The 23,565-nt window shown below is 31.1% G+C and overlaps 1 protein-coding gene across 1 annotated transcript in view; it reads right to left on the bottom strand.

Moving 5' to 3' along the window:
* The window catches only part of LOC147382917 (uncharacterized), a 25,420-nt gene extending 2,713 nt beyond the window's left edge, over window positions 1-22,707 (bottom strand). The window contains exons 1-18 of the mRNA XM_086427241.1: window positions 22,131-22,707; window positions 16,718-16,935; window positions 14,449-14,554; window positions 14,208-14,309; window positions 8,337-8,396; window positions 7,437-7,515; window positions 5,237-5,384; window positions 4,150-4,273; window positions 3,800-3,980; window positions 2,905-2,933; window positions 2,546-2,694; window positions 1,843-1,945; window positions 1,590-1,685; window positions 1,426-1,481; window positions 1,184-1,307; window positions 471-533; window positions 277-336; window positions 22-183 (exon numbers count right to left, since the gene is read on the bottom strand). Of these exons, the coding sequence (XP_086283367.1) occupies window positions 22-183; window positions 277-336; window positions 471-533; window positions 1,184-1,307; window positions 1,426-1,481; window positions 1,590-1,685; window positions 1,843-1,945; window positions 2,546-2,694; window positions 2,905-2,933; window positions 3,800-3,980; window positions 4,150-4,273; window positions 5,237-5,384; window positions 7,437-7,515; window positions 8,337-8,396; window positions 14,208-14,309; window positions 14,449-14,554; window positions 16,718-16,935; window positions 22,131-22,304 (2,034 nt within the window). The 5' untranslated portion in view covers window positions 22,305-22,707. The remainder of the gene's footprint in view (window positions 1-21; window positions 184-276; window positions 337-470; window positions 534-1,183; window positions 1,308-1,425; window positions 1,482-1,589; window positions 1,686-1,842; window positions 1,946-2,545; window positions 2,695-2,904; window positions 2,934-3,799; window positions 3,981-4,149; window positions 4,274-5,236; window positions 5,385-7,436; window positions 7,516-8,336; window positions 8,397-14,207; window positions 14,310-14,448; window positions 14,555-16,717; window positions 16,936-22,130) is intronic.
* Between the last annotated feature and the right edge of the window lie 858 nt (window positions 22,708-23,565).

Genomic DNA, 23,565 nt, shown 5'->3' with positions numbered 1-23,565 from the left:
GATACACATATTGACAAATACCTGAAGGCCAACTTCATTCACTTTCATTTCAGCATATTTTAGTTGCTCTTTGGATAGGGTGATACCAGTGTATTTGCATCCAGTTTGTCTAACAACTTCTATAGCTAGGCTTCCCCACCCAGAGCCAATCTCAAGAATTTCATGCCTTCTGTCAATTCTAGCCTAGATACATACACACACACACAAAATTAGAAGTTTCATGCATTAATTAAATCTAAAAAAATAATTTGATGAAATTGTTCTTGGGGGTCTCACTTTTTCAATTAGAACGGACAATTTCCTTAGTTGTGCATCTTTTAAGTCTTCATTCTTCGTCTGTCAAATGATTTACACACATTAAAGTTAGTATCATATAAATTATGTACAATGTATAACATGTAAAATAGGAAAACTTGAACTGCATTAACGTATTGCTAAAGATAAACTCGTCAGAAGGGCATGAGATGAACCTTAAATATTCCAGAGGAATACGTCATTGTTTCATCCAAAAATAGAGCGAATAGATCATTACTCTAGAGAGAGAAAAAAAATTGAAGAAAAACTATTAGATTTATAGAAAAGTAATCAAATTAATGCAACAATAACATTATCAAGAAGATGAAAACTACAATTGAAATGGGAAGAAAAACTATGCTCAAATTGGAATACTCAAGAAAACAATCACTAGCGACATGATCTAAACCTTGATATGGTCAATTAGACTACCAAAAAAGAATAAAAAGAATTTTGGAACCTAAGGTTCTTCTATATATATGGGAAGCGTTCAGCGGCCCTAAAGAGAGCCAAACATTGTGCCAAACATTTTTCAAAATAAGGGTTACAAGTTTCAGAATTGACTGATTTTTTGTGAGGATGATCTCTATGGTGAAGAGATCATCCTCACCAAAAATCAGCTCATTCCGAAACTTTTAACCTTATTTTACAAGTTAAAAAACCGTGGACTGTTTGTTTTTTGTAAACCACTTTTGATGGAGTTCGAAGTTTCGGAATGGGCTGATTTTTGGTGTGGATGATCTCCTAACCCATACATTGAAAAAATGTTTGGCACATCGTTTGACTCTCTTTAGGGCATCCTAACGCCACCCTATATATATATATAATTAAAGAAAATTGAAGAAAGATTAAGTATGAGAATTAAATATCTATATGAACAAAAGCAGACCAGATCATAATGTCGGGATATGTTTCTGCGAGCTTGTGTGAGAGTGTTTTTCCTTGACATGTGCCAAAATAAGTACTTTGCAGATGCAATTCCGGCTGTAAAAAGCAATGGTGTCCACCAACCCCTAAAGGCAACAATTGGTCAATGTGTAAGTTCTAAAACTCAACAAACAGATTCCTAATTAATAGACAATTATTAAAAGTAGATTTTGCAGGAAAAAAAAAATAATACTTAGAAAATACCTTTTATTATTATGCTTTTTAACAGACTTTTTTAAATCCCTGTTAGCAATAAAAATCTGTAGAACAAAATTAGACCAAGGGAAATTTATGGAAGTAAATAATTACCAAAGTTATTTTGACAATAGAAGCTATTGTAAATTTGGATTGCCAATAAACTATTTTACCATGAATAAATTTAGAAGACCTTCTTCTTTATCTACAAAAGAAAAATCTCCATTGATGTATGCATCGGCAACGCCCAATTCAGCTTGGGTAGCAATCTGTCAAACAAATGTTGATGTTTCTTAACAAGAAGGTGTATTAATTTCAATATATATTGAAAATGGGAGTTAAATAAAATGGCTACTTTTTCCTACTTGCACACCTAGTGGCACATCATCATTAGAAGAAAAATGGAATATATTTGAAAGGACTTACCTTCCAGTAGAACTGGGGGCTGTGAACTTTCAGGACAGATTTTAGACTACATCTTTTGTTGGCTCCTTCAAAACAAAAAGAATTTCCTCCTTCCTCCAACAAACTGTGGATATTACAAAGCACCCAACATCTAATATCTCAAGTAAATCAAGAGTAAAATTGGATAAGGAACTGAAATAATCATGGAATGAATGTGAAAATCTTTGAAAAAAAGTAAGGAAAGGCTAGTGGAGAACATCATAAATTGCGATGCACAGAGCTGTGGGGGTGCAGGGGGACAGTGAGCCTGTCGGGGCGTCCTAAATTTTTTAACTGGTATGAAAAGGTTAATCATGTAAAATTTTCTTCAGGGTTTTCTATTTTGGGGAGTTTTACATATTTTGGTAACTCTCGATATTATAAATAGAGATCTCTAAGGCTGTAAAACTTATGAGAAAATAGTAGTTGTTCTTGCTCTGTTTCGTGGACATAGGTACACTGCCAAACCATGTGTCATTGCCATTTCGATTTTTTCACATTACTCGATGTCTCCCCAAGAAGGGTCATAGATTCACAAAATTTGGATAATTCAAATAAAGAGAACTAAAAGTTTGGAAGATATAGAAATAGTAGTAGAGTTGGAAAAGAAGCCAGAGATTGCTAATTGCAAATCAAAATACATGAATGGAAGCTATATATCCCTAAAACTAGGAAACATACTTACATTAAACAACCTGTAGTGATAAAATTCTCAAGGAACCTAGTAACGAAAAGGCGCGCTCCTGTTTCCATCAGAGAAGGAACCATATACTTTATGTCTCTCAAAAGTACACAATTCTTTCCAAGAACACTATATGCAGCAACCATGCCAGCCTGCAACAGAACCAGACTTTATTTATGAGTTATGCATGACATATACGATGAGTCTCATTTTAATAATAGTTTTAGATCAATCAAGTAAATAGGAATCACCATGATTTGCTCAAGACCCTATATCATTGGACATGAGTAGGACACAATGCCATAGATTGTTTCAAATACCAATATTAACAATTCATCAAGGATATATCCAATAACCATTACCTTCAATCCATCTTCGTGGAAGCCATAGCCTGTAAACAAAGTATCTTACTAAGTCATTGTCCAATAGACAAAAAGAAAAAAATAAACAACAAAAATATGTTTTTTGAACAAAGCAATGCCAAGTTCTATGACCTTGATACAATAGTGACTTAGAAGTATCCTTCTCGAACTTGTAATTAATAGTTTTGAGCACTAGAGAGTTATTACTTCTAGTATAAATAATTGAGCGAATTACCATTTCGTGAGCTAAAAATGAGTTATTTACGATTTCGCCTAACTATTCATTTTAATTACCAAAACATGATTGATCACGCTCTCGTTAAAGAAAAATTCAGAACAGTAACGAATTTGGTGGTTTTAGAGTGACAATTTCGTAGGTTTAAAGTGACTATTTCCAATTAGTCACTTTAAACCTGTGAAATAGCCACTTTAGAAACTTCCGAATTCGTTATCGTTAATGTTTTGGTAATTAAAATGAATAGTGAGCCGGAATTGTAAATTCGTCAAAAGTTGATCACTTTTTCGTAAATATCCCTAAATAATTCTCTTATTTCTGTATCCACTTCTGTAAATAGAGAATGGGTTAAGACTTCTAGTGTAAATAGTAGAGAAGGAGCACTTGATGCCGGTTGAAGGCCCTAATATAAAGGAAAAAAGAATAGTCAGTTTGAGGTGCTAAGAAAGGTAGGTTATGGGTTCATTAATTTCCAACATGTTACAACGCACTTTATGTGGTTTCGTCAAACTTTCAGTTTATATCTTTCACAAATGGAAGGCAAAACAAACATAAACACTTTTTTTGCATCAAGTAAATTATGAAGAATTTGTTTATTGTTTCTCAGGTTAGTCTAATCATCTACATATTTAAAATAGCAATTAAGAAACTAGAACTCACCTTGGTATGCTCCACAAAACCATATTCCTCTCTTCCCTTGGATTCTGTCTATCTCAAGAGAAGCTTTTGAGGCACCAACTGATGGAACAGGATAACTTGTTGACCATCTAAGCAAGGTATGTTCTGGTGTATAAGGTGGATTGAGAGTCACAAAGAAAGGTGGTCCGGTTTCAGTAATATTCTGCAAGTGTACAAGTTCAATATTATTAGAGCACTTCAATTGCCGGCAAAGCCATATTGAAGGGCATAATGTTCTATTCCTATTAATGTTAGATCAATTGTATATCAACCATATAACAACTTCAGAACACACAAAAATAATATCTTACAAAAGAAGATATGTCACAAACCTGAAGTACATTGAGCCAATATGTCAAACATACTTTATTGGATGCGGTTCCAAGATAATTCCATGCACTCCATGCTGTTTGGTTTTGGGGCATTAAGTTTTTGTCACGATGAAGATAAATATCACTGCCAATACAGCATTATTGAATGATTATGCATTTAGACTTTAAATAATAACAAAACAGAACCATTCATTCATATCTTGACAGCGCAGTTTTATAAAGCAAAAAAAAAAAAAAAAGCATCAGAAAGGACAGCAATAAAAAAATTTCTTAGATATATATGAAGCAATGCTTACATATATTTAACACTTCTAACCATCGAAAAACTTTTGCACTGCAAGTATACATGTAATGATCAAAAGAAAATTTTTATAAGACAGTGGTATGACCAGCTATGCTTTTATGGAGTTGAATGTTGTGTCACAAGCAATTAAAGACCAATTGCATGTGGTGAAGTTAGAAGGAATATTCAACTTGAAGGTCTTAAAAGAGCATAGGAGGAATATCCAAACAAGCGTCGATGGAGATATAGAAAGCAAATACGAACTTGCTCTCTCCTTGGAAGAAGGGTCACATTTGAAATATGAAAAATCAGATAGTTAACTCATGTCCAACTACTTATAAACTAGAGATATTTATGAAAACATGACCAACTTTTGGCAAATTTACAATTCCAGTTCACTGTTCATTTTAGTTACCAAAATGTGAACGGGAATGATATCGGAGGTTATTGCCACTATATAAATCAGTGAGATTGTCACTTTAAATCTGTGTTCTCGTCACTTGAAAAACCTGTGATTCTGCACATTCACCTTTTGGTAATTAAAATGAACAGCTAGCCGAAATCGTAAATTTGTCAAATTCAGCTCACAAAATGGTAATTTACCCTATAAACTATCACTACAAAAGGACAATAGTCTATAAATATACCCCCATGTGCTACTCATATAAACTATAGACATTTACAAACAAATACAGTAGCACTGATGTCTGATTCCTACAAATTATAGCTAGACATTTCTTAACAATGGCACTAAAGTAATTCAAATTAATTACGCAATTGAAGGAAATGAAAGAAAAAACATACTTGTAGACGTATTGGTAAGCACCAAGTACTCTTGTTTCCTCAGATGTGGCTTGTTTTCCTAATATACTCAAAGAATCTGGTGCATTAAGAGATATTATGCACCCATCAAACATTTCTTGTGAACCATCTATGCCTGATACAATGCAGCCTGCAAAAAAGTCTTTTCTTTGTTTAAAATCCAAACATATCAAATATCATAGTTATTTATATATTTTAACATTAAATTCAATCAAATTACTAACTACAACCTTCATTTTCAAGGGCTTACTAATGGGAGAGGCCTTCGATAAGCAGGCAGCATGGTCAATTCATGGTGCATGAGTAGGAATTAAACTCTAGTGGTGTGTGCAAAATGAATGGTGTGTCTTAATAAAAAAATTAAAAATCCTTACAATTATCCAAAATCAATTGAGTAGGGCTAATTTAGAGTTTGACACCTTATATCCCCAGCAGAGTCACCACTATAATAGCCTAGGTTTGGATTTAGCTTGCATCTTCCTGGGTCCAAGCTGACTAGGTCACTAGATATCATATTTTTTCTTAAATGGTGAGGACTTTAGTAATTTAATCCTTTTTAATGATTTTAGGGTTTTGATTAGAATCACCACCTAATTTTATGGTCTAAGAATAGAACTACAGTATGAGGGTTAGGTAATATAATTTGAAAGGTGTTAGACACCTGTTCTACCTGATAATTATCGACCCATACTAGGCTATTAAATAATTTAGGATAATTTTATTTGTTTTTCCACATGCTCTATTGAAATTAATGCACTGTAGTCCCTCACGAATGGGAAACAAATTGATTACACTATTAAAAGACATTAAATATGCAATGTTAGGGTAATTATAAAAAGGTCACGACCCTTTGACTCCTAAGAATGACTCATGAGAAAACACATATGATGCCAATCCTTTAAATACAAAATCCAATGGTTGAGATTTATCCTTGGGTAAGTATCTCCGAGATTTGTGTTATCAAGATACTCATAAATCTCAACCATTGGATTTTGTATTTAAAGAGTTGGGATCATGTGTTTCTTTCATGGTCATTCTTAGGAGTCGACAGATCTCAACCCATTACAAAATTAGAGAAAACTATTATCTTTCAAGAATACTCCATTTTAATTTGAAAAACAGTAATTTAACATTTTCAGAACTAACTTCTTCCTAGTTTCTATATTAAATGGTTAAAAAAAGGGGGCTACTAGTTGCAGACCACCCACTATAAATTGCACCTAATCACTTAAAAAAAAAAAAAACCTTGAACTCCATTTGCATGACTACACTCCAAAAAAAAAAAAAAAAAAACTGAAAAGGCTGCACTCCTTTCTTCTTCTTCTTCTTTCTCTAGTATACCCACACAAACACACACGAAAAAACAAAAAAAAAAAAAAGTCAATTACCCTACCAATATTGTCTCTTCTACTTAGAAGTGTGTATAAAATTAAATTAGGGTGTGTTTGAAAATTGAGTGTTGGTGCGAGAGTTCACAACTCGCGTAAGTTGCAGAAATTTCGATGTTTGAAAAACTCAACTCACACTAGTCCGGAACTCGCCAAACTCTCCAACTTGCAATTTCTTAAGGATTTCAATATTCATCAAAGTGATGAAAGTTGACAACTCTCACACTGTTTACAAAAAACAGTAAACAATCAAAGAAATTAATTCCAAAATGATAAATACCCTTTTCAGAATTAAAATGAATAGTGTCCTAGAGTGATAATTTTGCAATTTTCAATACCATGTTAATAAATAGTCATGCTGGGGTGACTTTAAAATTTACATAGATTCACACTTAGCTGATGTGGAAGTACACATGGAATCATAGATGTTTTTCACTCGCATCTCGCTGAAACGAGTCGATGGTTCTGTACTTCCATCCACATCAGCAAAGTGTGAATCGGTGTGAATTTAAAGTCACTCCAGCATTATTCTACTAAATAGCCTATTGAAGAAAGCCAGTTTCGCATTGGGAAGCCAAGACTCATGATGAACCCAATACATTAATGTGACTCCATGAATTGGTGTGAATTTTAAAGTCACTCCAGCATTATTCTAATAAATAGCCCATTGAAGAAAGCCAGTTTCGCATTGGGAAGCCAAATGTCACCATGATGAACCCAATACCATAATGTGACCACATGAAACTATGCTTCAGGAAATAGAGGAAAACTATCTCCAAGAATAAAAAAATTACCTCCATCATATGTTGAAATTGAATGTACCGCACAACCAATTCTTAATTGACAACCTCTTGTCTCTAGCTCTTCTCCAACCTGTTTGTTTCTCTGTGTTATTGATACTTAAAGAATTTATGCTAAGTTAATACAAGTACACAGCCACCCTACACAATGGTGTAAAATCATAGTTTCAAATCTCGTTTTCATCTCTTATTCCGTTCATAGATGAGACCGAGTTGTCTTGGGCTAGTCAACTTGTCTTGCATGAGATAAATCATTTAACTCAGTTTACAATTATTTGTTCATATATATTTAGGCAATGTTAACATTCAAGACCTCATGTGAATGTTAATAGTGTCCATCACATTTACTTTTCAACAATACCTCTGGTTATTTTGTCTTTTTGTGAAAATGAAAATGATATATTTTATATAATAAATGCTTGTTGGTATTGATTGTCAAAACATTAAATGTTTGTTGGCATTGATTGCCAAAGAATTTATTATAAACAAGGCATTTAAATCTAAAGACTAAAATACACTTAATATTTATTATAAAAAATAAGTATTTATTATCATTATCTTTTTTATTAAAATAAAAAATGAATAGAGGTATATTATTGAAAAATGAATGTATTGGAGAACGCTAATGTCCTTACAAGGTCTTAAACATTAGCATCCCCCTTATATAATTATATGAAAACAATTACAATTCTTTTAGAAAATAATAACAATTTGTTTTTAATTAGCATTCCTCTATATAATTACAAGTTTTATTGACTCATCAGAGATTTTCAAAAAATTTCCCAAATCAATTCATTTATCAAATGATTATGTGAAGGTTGATATGCGGTGCAAATTCATCTCGTCAAAGATGAGATTTGAAATCATGTTTAAAATCAAAAGATAAAAATGTACCTTATTGACATAAGTACGTGAACTCCATCTTATTGCTAGTTGTTGAGGACGACCAAAAAGCTGCACAAAGAAATCTCATTTTAGAATACTTAGAAGACATTACACATGATGACTACATAAGAAGACTTGATTTGAAAACTACTAAGTAGAGAAGCCTAGTAACTTAATTTGAAAATCATATAGAGAAGCTTAGTAACTAATACCTAATGCTACTTAATTTGTAGAGAAGGTGTCAACTTGCTTAGTTGGTAAAGGCTATGAGTGATTATACCAATAACACTATCATCGAGTCATTGATCTTATTAAAAATAGACTTAATTGGTGGCAACACAAAAAAAATTTACTGATAAAAATGAAAATTCAACAACACCATCAAAAACATGAATAAGTCAATGTAATTGAAACTCAAAACCTATCAATAGTTGTTTTAGAAATGAATCTAATAAGAAATATTAATGATTGGTGGTTGGATATAAGAGCCACCAAACACATATGCTCTGAGAGAGACATGTTTTCCTCCTATGACAACGTTGGAGATGAAAAATTATTCATGAAAAATTCATTCACATTCATTGCTATCGAAAAATGAAAAGTAAATCTGAATTTCACATTTGACAAGGGTATAACTTTGAATGAAGTGCTTCACATACAAACATTCGAAGAAACCTGATTTCATATATTCTTTTAAGTAAGAGAGGTTTCAAAATGGTGTTTGAGTATGATTTCAAGTCTTATTAATAATCTTACTTCTTCTGCTTATGTTTTTGAGTATTATAATATCTGGTATGTTAAATTAGTCCATTTTAATAATAGATCGGTTATTAAATTAATGAACAATGGTATGATTCCTAAAGTAAATATTGATACATCTTAAAAATATGAAATTTGTGTTGAATCCAAATTTGCTAAAAATTCTTTTAAAACTGTTGAAAGATTTACAAAACTTTTAGAATTAATACATTTTGATTTGTGTGATCTCAAATATGTTCAATCTAAAGGTGGTGAAAAATATTGCATTTCTTTAATTGACAATTGCACTAGATTTTGTATAATTTATCTTTTAAATAATAAAGATGAAGCCTTAGAAATATTTAAAATTATAAATCTGAAATTGAAAATCAACTTGAAAAAAAATTAAAATTTTAAGATCTGACCGAAAAAGAGAATATCAATCTAATACTTTAATTATATTTTGTTAAGAAAATGGTATTATACATCAAACTATTGCTCTTTATTCTCCCCAACATAACGGTAGAGTAGAAAGAAAAAAAAAACTTTTGAAAGACATGATTAAGTTCAAGTGTACGTCTAAATTTATAGGCAGAGATATCTTTTTATATTTTAAATAAAATTCTATTAAAGAATTCTGAAAATTTATCTTTTGAACTTTGAAAATCTAGAATACCTACTTTTAAATACATTAAAATGTAGTGGTATTTAACCAAAGTGGTTGTCTCCTTGCCTAAAAGAACCAAATTAAGTCCTAAAATTATAGATTGTATTTATATTGGGTACGCTATTAATAGTAGTGCATATGGATTTCTTGTGTATAAATCTGATGTAAATGGTATTAATCCAAACATTATCATTATATCCAGAGATACTGAATTTTTTGAGGATGTATATCCTTATAAGGATAAAATAGTTAAAATTTTTGAAAAACCTTTAAAAAGATCTCATAATGAATTATCTAATAACAAACTTAAATAATAAGAATCTGGTATAAAATTTAGGAAAAGCAAAAGAATTAAAATAGCAACATCCTTTGAACCTGATTTTATTAATGTTCTTTTAGAAAGAGATCCTCAAATTTTCAAAGATGCAATTTCAATACCTGAGACTCCATTTTGAAAAGAAACTATAAATAGTGAAATAGATTCAATTATGAGTAATAATACTTGGGAGTTAGTCAATTTACTTCTTAATAATAAAACAATTGGTTGTAAATGCATTTTCAACAAAAAATTAAAATTCATTGGAATTATAGATAAATATAAGGTCAGATTAGTGACTAAAGGGTACAAACAAAAAGAAGGCATTAACTTTTTTGACACTTATTCCTCTATTACTAGAACCATTTCTCTTAGACTTTTTATTGCTATAACTTCCATTTATAATTTAGAAATTCATCAAATAGATGTAAAAACTATTTTTCTACATGAAAAACTTGATGAAGAAATATATATATATATATATATATATATATATATATATATATATATATGGATCAATCGGAAGGATTTATAATTAAAGAACATAAAAATAAAATTTGTAGATTAATTAAATCCTTGCATAATTAAAACAAGCTCCAAAACAGTGGCATGAAAAATTTGATAATGTAATGATATCAAATAAATTTAGAATCAACGAAGTTAATAAGTATATTTATTATAAAATTATAGTTGATTCCTATGTGATTATTTGCTTAGATATAAATGACATGTTTATTTTTAGATCTAATATAAATGTTGTGAATCAAGCTAAAAAATTATTATTTAGAAATTTTGACATAAAAGGCATAGGTCTTGCTAATGTAATTTTTGGAATAAAATTTTTAAAATGTTAATGGATTTGATTTATCTCAATTTCGTTATATTAAAAATGTTTTGAAACATTTTAATCACTTTGATTGTATTCCTGCAAAAATAGATTTTAATCTAAATTTTAAATTGATAAAAAATATTGGTAAAGGTATTTCTCAATTAGAATATTCTTAAATTATTGGTTGTTTAATGTACATTATGAATTGTACAAGATCAAATATTGCGTATTTAATAAATAGATTAAGTAGATGCACTAGCAATCTAGGACATGATTATTAGGAAGCTGTAGTGAAAATCATGAGATACTTAAGATATACCATGAGTTATAGGCTATATTATAATAAGTATCCTATCGTATTAGAAGGATACAATGATGCCAATTGGATATTAGACTCAAAAGAGTTAAAATCCACTAGTAGATATATATTCACACTTAGAGGTGCAGCAATCTTATGAAAATTTACCAAGCTAACATGCATAACTCGTTCCACCATGGAATCTGAGCTTATTGTCATGGATAAAATTGGTGAAGAAGCTAAGTGACTTAGGAATTTTCTTATTAACATTCCTATTTAGCTTAAGCTAGTATTTGCTATATCTATTCACTGTGACAACTAAACTGTCATTGTGAGATCTAAAAATAATATATATAATGGAAAGTCAAAGTCTATTAAACGGAGACACAACTCCATAAAACAATTGTTCTCTAATGAGATTATTTCCATTAACTTGTAAAGTCTAAGGAAAATTTAATGGATCTTTTAACAAAGTGATTATCTAGAGAGTTAGTTGCATTAACTTTGAGGGGCATGGGCCTAAAGTTTATTGATTAAAAATTACTTCAATGGAAACCTAACCTAATTGATTAGAGATCTCCAGATCTAGGTTCAATGGGAAAACCAGTTGGATGTGATTTAAAAGAAAGCATTAATGAAACATATTGTTCAAAGTCCATTCCTATGAACTATTTAGTGTTGCATGTAAAGAAGAAAGATTAAAGTATAATTTCTTAATGTTGTCTATACTTATAAAAGTAAAATATAACATGGTATTTATCATAGCCATACCTAAATGAGTGTAGAATTGAGTCGATTCTATGAGAATTTAGGCTAAACTCTCTAAAATACTCATGATACTAGGTTTATTCAAGGCCAACATGAACACCATCGATAGAACTTGATAGTTGATTGAGTAACCTGTGTCTATAGTTTATTATTTTGGTTTACACTAAAAGTTGGCAGTTCAATCCTTAAAGTCCACTGACCAACTAATAAATTCAATAGACTTATACTAGGTATAGTTCAAATCTAAAAGACACCTCTACTGAAATATGATTGTTCAAAAAGTGCTAATATATTTATGTTTTCTGCATTCATGTGTGGGATCGTTGGAATTTAGAGGGTTGAATTTTAAAACCCTTTAACATTCAATGGGTTTAAACCATAGGGAAAAAAATTCAATCCCAATTTTTTTACTATATTCTTTGTGCTTTTTACTTTTGCTTTATGTTTTATGTTTTAGTTGTTAATATTAAATTTTCCTTGTGTAATTTTAGTCCCACATCGATTAAGAGAAGAGTTGATTTACAATTCTTAAATAGTTGTACTTTTAATAGTTTTAAAGTTAATAGAAATAATGGATGAGCTCACACACGCACTAGGGCCCAAGAGGAAAACCCAAGATTCCAATTGGGATTTGGAACAACCGGTCTGAAAACCTTAATACGTGTGCGCACGTACGATGTGCATGCATTTTTAATTCATTTGTATTGGTGTCTGTTTGAACTAGTACTAAAATATTTATTCTGAACCAGTACAATACGAAGAGATTTGTGACCGTTTTAAACAATCATTTTTTTTAAAATTTATATGCTTCTGTTTAGTCGATTTAACACACACACACACACACACACAAATTTATCATCTCTTACTTAAAAAATTTCATTGTTTTATCGCCATCAATATACTTATATTCTTCTATATGAGAGCATACAACATTGTCAAGTTTGAAGTTAAGTACCAATTAAAGTACACTTTTGGAAACGTGGGTTGTTGTATGTTGGAAAGCGAACGCCTACAGACTATAGTATAGTAGCAGGACGAATTTCGTTTTAAGACGGTGCTTTATGCATGCCTCAACCATTAATTTAAGGTAATGTATTTATGTTACATTCAATTAAAAAAATCATGAATTATTTCAAACTTATTCTCTCTCTTTCCATAAGAAATCAGTGCACATTAATTAACATTATATATATGCCCTTGTATTTTATTTGCGAAAAGGATTGTATTAAGGATGTCAATGGGTAAGCATTTAACCAAAATCAAAATTAGAACTTATTGGACTGTTCCAGGTCCCTTTTTATTGGAATTGACTAAAGTTAGGTCTCTCGGAATCGAGAACAGATCCTCTGCAGTAGTTTTTTCCTGTAGTTCCTTGCAATGGTTTTTATAGTGATGAATCGATTTTATAAATAAATATAAAATAAAAAATCAGCTAATGGATTTCTTTTTAAACCACAAACAATGGCTTTGAAAATGACCAATCCTTAAATTCCTAAATTTAAAGAGTGTAGATTTAGTCTTTTGTTGATGTGGCGATATCTCAGCAAAATTGAGAAAATTCCTATAAAGAAGGATTTGAGAATTTTCTTTGGAATCGTGACAATTTGACTATCCCATGTGGCACACTCAATCAACTCCCCTAATGTGACAAGTTCGGAAATCATAGATCTCTACACCTCGGGATACATAATTGCACTTCCCAAAAAAAAAAACATTGTGTCCCGAGGGAACCATGTATCAGGAGGCTTATAGATCTAAGGCTCCCGAACTTATCACGTCAAGAGTGTCGATTGAGTGTGCCACGTCCACTACAGGAAAATTGAAAAATTCAACAGAAAAAATTGACATGCAAAGTTCCACGAATTTTAGAAATTGAATTTTGACAGTCTAGGACCGTCGAAATTCTTGATGTTCCCAGATTTCAAGGCTTAGAGTTGTCGAATTTTTCCAATCCTTCATTAATTTAACAGTTTCAACTCGTCGAAAAATAAAATTTTGACAATGAAAAACTCGACTCTAATTCGACCCTTTGGTCCATCGAATTTTATGAAATTTAATGGCCCAGGGCCATCAAATTTGGTCTTTTTTCACATTGTGGTGGGGTAGTCCGATTATCAGGACTCTTTTCTTTGTACTATAATTCCATGTAACCACCTTTTAGTAGATGCAATGAAATTGATCATCCTCCTTTAATTTCTCTTTGTTTTTATAAGTACTTTTCTCCAACCTAAATAATTTCTGAAGTAAATTTAAGGAAAATATACCTGAAGTAGATGGTGGTTGCGGAAGAAAGAAAGTACAGAAAAAGCTGAAAAGCTCATTATTCCTTCTAAAGGGCACGACCAGATGGAAGCACATATTGGAACCTATAAGATTTCATTATAAAGACACCAATATTTTTTGGTTAGTAAAAGAATGAAGTATAAAACCACTTGTAACAACATTATGTATAGTCGATTAATGAATGATAAAATCTAACAAGATAAAATACATCAGTAATCTCACAATATAAGCCTTCTGAAATAGTTCAGAATAACCATGTAACTTGATGAAATGTCCCAAAGTTTCATTGCGAACGATGTCAGGGTTGCACTCAAGATCTTCAAGGTACCTGATCATAATAGTAAGGGTGATTTACCAAATCATGTGCTGAAAATTGAAAAATTACCGAAACAGCACTTTTCATTTTATTCTGAAATTGATAATTTACAGTTTTCATAATTAAAATATTTTCGTTAAAGTAGGGGAAAATTAACTATTTTGCAAAACATAACTTTTTTTAAATTGTTTCACTGAAATTAAAACGGCAAAAGTATTTACTATTTTTACAGAATAAGAAAAAAAAATTCGCACTTTAACAAAATTATTTAAAATTTTTTTAAAAAAAAGGACAATTTACCTTTTTGGAATCACAATGAATAGTTTACTGTTTTGTGAAATTTACCCTTTTGGGGCATTTTTTCCTAATAGTAATGTAGTCAAATAGATGAAAGTTAATAAGCGGGCTAGCCTAATACACTTGGTAAGATTTCAAATTTTACAAAGGGACATTAGGTCCACATGGATTTCCTCATTGACAATCCAACCTGTAGAATATTTCTTGGAAAAACATTGACTATTAAGAGTTCATGAAAAACTTTGATTAAAAAAAATCTAATATGACATAATGGTTCACTTCTAATATTTATCCCTCTCATAAGTAGGGGTTGGGATTTAATCTCCCAAAAATTTTTTGGGGATGTTTCTCTATTTTATTACCTTTTTCTCTTCCACTCCTTTCCAAGAATACTACTGGAAGCCTCCAACTTTGTAGTCTTTTTACTTCTTCACAGTTTTCAATGATACCCTTTTAACTTAATTGTATTTCCTCAACTACCCCCCCTAACCCCAAAAAGGATGCTAGTTCCATAGGCACTAACAAACTCTAGTTTATATAATAAAACACAACAGGTCTCTTTCATAAATTAGTTCTACAAGAGTTAGGATTTAATCTTTCCATGAATCATAAGGAACAATTTCAACTTCATTCTTTTTCTCTCCTCATTTTTCAGAGTGCACTAACTTTATTATATTTTCTCTTCTAATCCTTTTCAATAATACTCCCTCCAACTTTACTATCCCCTTAGTCCTATAGAGGATGATCATATGGTAGGCACAGGCAAACTCTACTCTCTATAATAAAACACATTGATTGTTTTCCCCCAATTTCAAATTCAATCTTACATGCATCTTAAGGAATATTTTCAACTTTATTCCCTTTTCAAGAATACTCCTTTAATTTTATTATATTTTCTTTTCTGCTCGTTCTAATAATACCCTTCTAATTTTATTCTCTTTCCTCTTATTCTCCCTTTGATGTAGGGCAAAAAATAATGTTCCAATTAGTTCCTTAATTCTCAAAAGAATATTGAATAATTGAACATTAACAACTTATTAATATATTCACAAAGAATACTAAGTAGAAAATAAAGAGAAAACTCTCTAAAAACATAATTTTTATTAATTTCGAACTTATTTCTATATTGGAGTTACAATATTATTTATAAAAAAAGTCATATTCCTAGAAAATACCAAAATACCTAAAATAGAAAGTGAAAAATATCAAAAATAGTAAAAATGAATTAAGCATGAAAATAGAAACTACTTAACCTTAGAAATATGGCAGAATCAATGGTGTATGACTCTGACTTCTAAAACAAAATTTATTACCACAACGAAAATTATCAAAATAGCGAAAACGCCGAAGAAATAAGGTAAACGAATGAGATGAACTTTAAAAAAATCTCAATGTTTCCATTCAAGAATAGGTCTCTTCAGATGATTATGACTCTATTGCCTATCTAGATCCGTGGACCTAGACCTTATGCTTGGACATTTGGTGATCCAAGCATTCCATGAATTATTCTATAGCAAAAGAACCACGTACAGCCTCAACTGAGGTCCTCATTTGGGCCATGTAGATTGTCATATTAGTTAGTCTTCTACAATTGTTATATTCTGTGTAACCTTCCTAAATTGTTAAAAAATATTAGCAAATTCATAAAACTCTCAACAATTAACTAGAAAAGAAAATATTTCAATATCAAATAATGAAATAATATTGAACTAATCAACAAATAAAACACATTCATTAAAATCTCGATAATCGCCGAGTATTTAAAAAAATCTATGATTAATTGATAATTTAACTTACTAATTGCCGATTTTTTCAAAAAGACCCCCTTTTTTTCAGTGATTTTTATGAATACTTGATAATAAAAAAAATATTACTTACTTGATAACATCATACTTAAACTTGACTGTCTCTCGGATCATTTGGTAAAAGTAAGGATTCAGTAAGTTCTTCTTTTGTGCAAACAAACTTGACAAACCGTTTCGGCTTCCCCATTCGCAGCCATGGCCTTTGTCTAAGCTCACAGAGAACGACATATCTGACGTCTCCATATCAATTCCAAGACTCTCAAAGAATTCCATCATATTTGGATACGTGATCTGTCCAATTATCCAAACCGTCCATTTTCAGTATCATTGTATTATGTAACTAATGCATACATGGTCCACCATATTGAATTATACAAACAAGGAGTAAGAACATTGGAGCAATATATATTAACTAGAAAATTTGAAGATAAAATAAAGAACAAAGAATTTCTTGGTTTGACAGGCTAATAGACTTTGACATATTTCTGAATTACATTTGCGTGACAAATTTAGTTGGGCACCTAATCTTATTAAGGCTTGTGGAGCCCATGTGGACTGCCACGTTGGTCAAATATCACCTCATCAACAAACAGATTTTTGTCTCTATACCACGTGGTGCTCTCTAAACCATAGAATTGATCGATAGGGAACGACGGAAAAAAAAAATCACAAAGGATCAGCTCCCGAGAGTTTGGGACACTACGTGAAAATTGGAAAATTCGACAGAAAAAATTGAGAGGCCAAGGCCCACGATTTTAAAAAATTAAATTTTAACAGTCTAGGACAGTCGAAATTCTAAATATTCTCAAATTTGATGGTTTAGAGCTGTCGAATTTCTCCCATCCTTCATTAATTTGACAGTTTTGATTTTTCTAAAAAGAAAATTTGACAATGAAAAATTCGATGCCAATTTGACCATTTTGTCCATCGAATTTTATGAAATTTGACAGCCCAAAGCCGTCAAATTTGGGCTTTTTTCACATTGTGGGAGTGGATCCTCTGTGATACTATTTTCATGTAGTTCCCTATAGTATTCTATCAATAAGGGAGAGACCATGTTGAAAAGTTCAACCTAACACAGCAGCCATGTATTCATCATGACTTGGATCAGATTTGAAAAAAAATTCAAAAATCACATCTTTTTCAGCCAGATCAAATGGATTCAAAATGGTCGGTCACTGAATTCCAAAATTTCAACGAACAAAATTTGGTCTCTATATGTACCAAATGGTGGTCTCCACTACATGAAAACTGAAAATTTTGATAAGAAAATTTGAAGGGCCCAAACCCACAAATTTTAGAAATCGACGTTCAATGGCCCATGGTCGTTGAAATTTTTTATGTTCCCCAATTTGACGGCTTAGAGTCATCAAATTTCTCCCATCCTCCATTAATTTGATGGTTTTGATCCGTCGAAAAAAGAAATTTGACAATAAAAATTTTGACTCCTTAGTCAGTCGTATTTTATGAAATTCGACAACCCAAGGCCGTCAAATATAAGTTTTTTTCACGTTGTGCTCCAACCATCAAATTGAACTACAGGAAAAAGAAAAAAAAACAGTATCACAGAGGATCCAATCCGGAGAGTTTGGAGCAGATCCTCTATTGTACATTTTTTCCTGCTGAAAATACAATATTCTAACATGGCGGCCATGTATCATGACTTGGATCATATTTGAATTATTTATAAATAAATAAAAAACATATCTTTTTCAATCAGATTAAACAGATTCAAAATGAATGGTCACTGGATTCAAAATTTTCAATGAACAGATTGTGGTCTATACTACGTGGCGCTCTCTGAACCGTCGAATTGAACTATATGATACTTGTGAGCATCAAAATTTTGAGATGACCTATACAAATGTGGACAAATAAAAATAAAGTCCTTAAAAGTCATAAATAGGCCCGTGCATTGAAATTGAGCCTATTGATGGAGAATGGGTCTTTTTCTAAGACTTGGGTTTGGGTTTTTACAAATAAAGCCTATTATATAAACAAATTCAAGTGATTCATATTAAATGTTGAGCCTTAAACTCCAAATTAATGAGTTTGGCCCACCAAAAGTCCTCAAATTTGGAATTTGACCAAATTAACCTTAGACTAACTAATTAAAGTTCAATAAGTCAAGGCATAGTTGGAAAGCAAAAATTACCCAAAGGCTATAAATAACAAAAACCCCTCATTTGTGAGGAATCAGAATCACTTTCTCTCAGAACATATAAGTTTTTCCTCTAAAGAAGAAGCTCTCAAACCCTCTTCTAGACAAAACAAGTCTCTTAAAGAAAAACTTAGATTTTGATTAAGAGAAAATCAAGTCTAAAAGCCCTTTTGCGAAAGCAGAAAATATTTTTCAATCGATCAATCATGAAGTTCAGAGAAAAGAAATCCATACAAAGACCCTAGAGAATATCAAGCATCAAAAGTAACAATCTATAAGTCAAAAGTCACCCTCTTGATCAATCAAACACGAAACACGAGGAGAAGAAAGCTTCACATAATCATTTTGTATTTGATTGTTAATCAAAGGATTGATCCTTAAGAAATGTGTACCTCTCTTGCCAATTGAGTTAATCTTTGAACTATTTGGACCATAGAAGAAAAGAGTGATTGTTTGCTCACACGTCAACACTATTTTGACATGTGGCACTAATACATAAGCAATAAGAGGGAAATTTTTCCCTCCTACCTCACATCCACTTCCCAAAAATCTTTATTTTTAGACTTCAAATCCTAGAAGATATTGTGGGATCCAAATAGATTATTATATTGGCAATCAAACACCACAACTTTTTAGATTTCATGAAAAATCTTATGGTAAAAAAAAATTAAATCTTTTTAAGGGTTATCAATGGTGTTGAAAATTGACGACTACTGAACATTCAAATTTAAAATTAAAATACAACAATAAAAAATAAATTTTTTTTAAATTTTATTTCTTTTAAATTCTCTGTCAAAAACATAATTAGATGCCACGGGGGTTATAGAGGATGAAATTCTACGATTTTTTAAAATACAATTTAATAAAAAAAAACAAATTATTTTTCAACGTTGAAATTTAATTGTAAATTTGTGTGTTCGGTAACCATTCATTTTCAACATTTTGGTCAAGCTCAAAATTTTTTATTTTTTATTATTTTTTGGATTTTTATTTTAATATGACTTTTTTCATTAAAATTTAGAAGTTAATGGTGTTAGACTGCCATAGTTGTAATCCATGTGGGCCCAAAGACCTACTTATGATTTGAAATCTAAAATGATAAAATTTATTGGTAGAGGACGGGCAGGTGAGAAAATTTCTCTCTCGATGCTTAGGTATTAGCGCCACATGTCAAGCTTCTAATGTGCAGTGAGCAAATTTTGAAAAAAAATTTAAATATCACTCGTTTCGAGTGAGTCAACTCTTTCGTTGAGACATAATTCTTGTGCAAGTGAAGTTTGGCCTTGAACACTAGCAGAAAATGACTGAAATACCCTCACTTTCAAGTTTTGAAAAAATATATTTTTTTTATTTTTCTCCCAAAAGCCAATCTTACCAAATATTAATCTACCTTGCCTCAAGGCCTCAACCCTTAGTCGAAAACTCCTCTTTTTTTTTTTTTTTTTTTTTTTTAATATAGCAAAATTCCTGTTGTCTTCTAACCTCCAAGGGATGGAAATTAAAGATGGTCAAACCCATGTCTTAAGAAGTGGAGGTCTTGAATTCGAATTCGTCCTTATAGGGGCCATCACACGCATTGATCCAAAAATTACTTGATGCATATAGGGAAGGGTATTGCACGTGTGACCCAAGGATTAATCGGATGTTCTAAGAGCTCAGATATGTTGATTAAAAAAATTAATGTCTTCTACTTCCAAAGAATCCCATGCATCTTATTCTTGAAGCTTAAGGATGAAAGAGAGAGGATCTTAAGAGTTGAATACTTGAGTGAGTTGAATACATTAAAGAGATTTGCTATTGGCACTCCAACTTTCACTTATTACATCCCAAAATTTTAAATTATTTATCACACCCCAATTAAAGATTAAAACACACCCTTCAAGCATTACAAAGGTTTTACTCAAATTATAATTTCAACATTGCAAAACATTATAACACTGATTCACACAATTTCAGTGATTTTTTACCATTAAGATTAGGTTCATATAAAATCCTAAACCCAAAAGTAGAAATTTAGAAAAGAAAAATGAGAGAGCTTCCTACTAGCACCCCAACTTTTACTTGATCTTAGCAATTCACTTATTTTCATTATTTTCAATTGGGTTGTAATACGTAAAAGTTGAGGTGTCAATAATAGTTCTCAAAAAAAAAATTAGAACCCCAACTTTAATTTATTCTCAACTATTTACTTTTTTCAATCTTTTAATAAGAGTGAAATAAGTAATAATTGGGGTGCCAATAAAAACTCATGATTTTAATCAAGCTTTTTTTTTTTTATACTAGTGATTGAATAAGATCGCTTATGGTGAATCTTTTACACACAAAAGATCAATTTGTTGGTGATGTGAATCCATTGATAATAGTCTTAAGAATGATTTCTGCTTGTTAGATTCAAATTCCTTTTCAAGAGATAATATCCAATGGAATAAGTTATTAAACATTATAATTTTTTGATACATAAGCTCACCAAGGGATGGACCACATATGCATACGAGCAATTGATCTCCAAAAATGCCATGTGACATAAAACGGATTGCTACCTGACCGTACTCTTAATTCATGTCCTAGATCTAATATGAAAATGTACATAAATATTAATGATTTTGAAAATTAACTAATGAACTTCCAAATATAGAAAGAGTCGTGATGAATGCAAGCGGTCTTAGTACAAGGTGCAATCATTATTATTCATATAAAAATCAAGAATAACAATGAATGCATGCTGTTTGGGTACTTAGTTGATATGGCAAGGACACAAAATCACACATTTTTTTCTTGTGTACTTCGATGAAATCGATCTATGATATATGAACATGTTCCCTTTCCACATCAGCTGCGTACATTCATAATGACTTAAAAATCAAATCCAACAATCCGATAGCATTACCTTTTCTCTCCCTCAATATATATATTAGCAATAATGGAGGGAAATTAATAAAGAGTCATGACAATCTGACTTGGGCACGTGACATACTCAATCGACTTAACTGAGGTGATAACCTTGAAAACTGTAGATTTATTATTCTCGAGATAAAAAACCCAGTTTTCATGGGAAATCGTAATGAATATCTGGAGGAGAACAGATCTACGATACCCAAGCCTGTCACATCAGGTAATAAATCTATTGAATATGCCAGGTGTCAAAGTCAGATTATCGATAGTGATTAATAAATGAGTAGGGATCCAGAGAACAGCATCCCATAGCTGAGAAACGATTATGATTTTTGGTAGGACCACATAAAAATACCAGGTGGCATAAAAATAGCGGTATCACCTGACAGTGGTTGGTTAGGCGACACCCTACTCTTAATACATAAAGACTTACTGGATTGAAGAGCATGAATCCAAGATCTAAACTGACACCATCGATCGTTACAGTCTTGGCATGGCCGCCCAAGTAATTCTCCTTCTCATATAACACAACATCAACTCCAGCTTTCGCAAGAATGTAAGCCGATACCAATCCATTGATCCCTCCTCCAATCACTGCTACTCGCATCTTCGATCGATCTAATATTCTACTAACAGTTGTTTCACTGAATCAAACCTTAAATTTAATGAAAGAAATAAAATGTTCAAAATCTGTTATTTCAATTTAAACATAAATTTCACTGAAAAAGGATTTCAAATTTGTTCAAAATTGTAAGAGAAGAAAGAGAATGTAATTATGAAATAACTTCATTAACAAAATTATGTGTTTGTAAGATTTTGGACGTAAATATATCACAAATACGGAAGATTTCTTGACAAAATGTATTTATGAAATAACTTCATTAACAAAATCATGTGTTCGTGAGCATTTTGGGTGTAACTTCATCACACATACGAAATATTTCTTGACAGAATGTATTTATGAAATAACTCTATTTACAAAATCATGTGTTCGTGAGCATTTTGGACGTAAATTCATCACACATACGAAAGATGTCGTGAGAGAATGTAATTATATATGAAATACCTTCATTAACAAAATCATGTGTTCGTGAGCATTTTGGACGTAATTTCATCACAAATTCAAAAGATGTCGTGACAAAATGTAATTATATATGAAATATCTTCATTAACAAAATCATGTGTTTGTGAGCGTTTTAGACGTAACTTCATCACAAATACGAAAGATGTCTGTGACAAAATGTAATTATATATGAAATACCTTCTTTAACAAAATCATGTGTTTGTGAGCGTTTTAGACGTAACTTCATCACAAATACGAAAGATTTCGTGACAAAACTTCTTATGTGTCCTCCTTTCAAGAACTTAACAGAAAAAAAAAAAAAAAAGGGAAAATGCTGGAATGACACAAATGATGTGGTGGCACGCACATAACTATTGATGCTTTTTACTCGTATCTCGCAGAAAAACATCTACGGTAATATGCACGACACCATATCATGGTTTTACTCCTATGTCTCCCTTTGTGTCACCCCAGCACGACTCAAAAAAAGAAAAAAAAACTTCATTAACAAAATGTATTCATGATCATTTTGGACATAAATTCATCACAAACACGAAAGATTTCATGACAAAATGTATTTATGAAATAACTTCATTAACAAAATGTGTTTGTTATCAAAATGTATTTATCACAAATACGTAAGATTTCGTGACAAAATGTATTTATGAAATAACTTCATTAACAAAATGTGTACGTGATCATTTTCATGACAAAACTTCTAATGTGTCCTACTTCCAAGAACGAAAAAAAAAAAAAAAACTTTAAGAGAAAACCCTTAAAATGATCACACTTCGATTTAACTTGT

This window comes from Akebia trifoliata, chromosome 16, assembly GCF_017979445.1.
Source record: "Akebia trifoliata isolate Shusen 1 chromosome 16, ASM1797944v1, whole genome shotgun sequence".
In the NCBI taxonomy this organism is placed as follows: domain Eukaryota; kingdom Viridiplantae; phylum Streptophyta; class Magnoliopsida; order Ranunculales; family Lardizabalaceae; genus Akebia; species Akebia trifoliata.
Note: the sequence above shows the minus strand (reverse complement) of the source record. Positions and strands in the feature narration are given on the sequence as shown.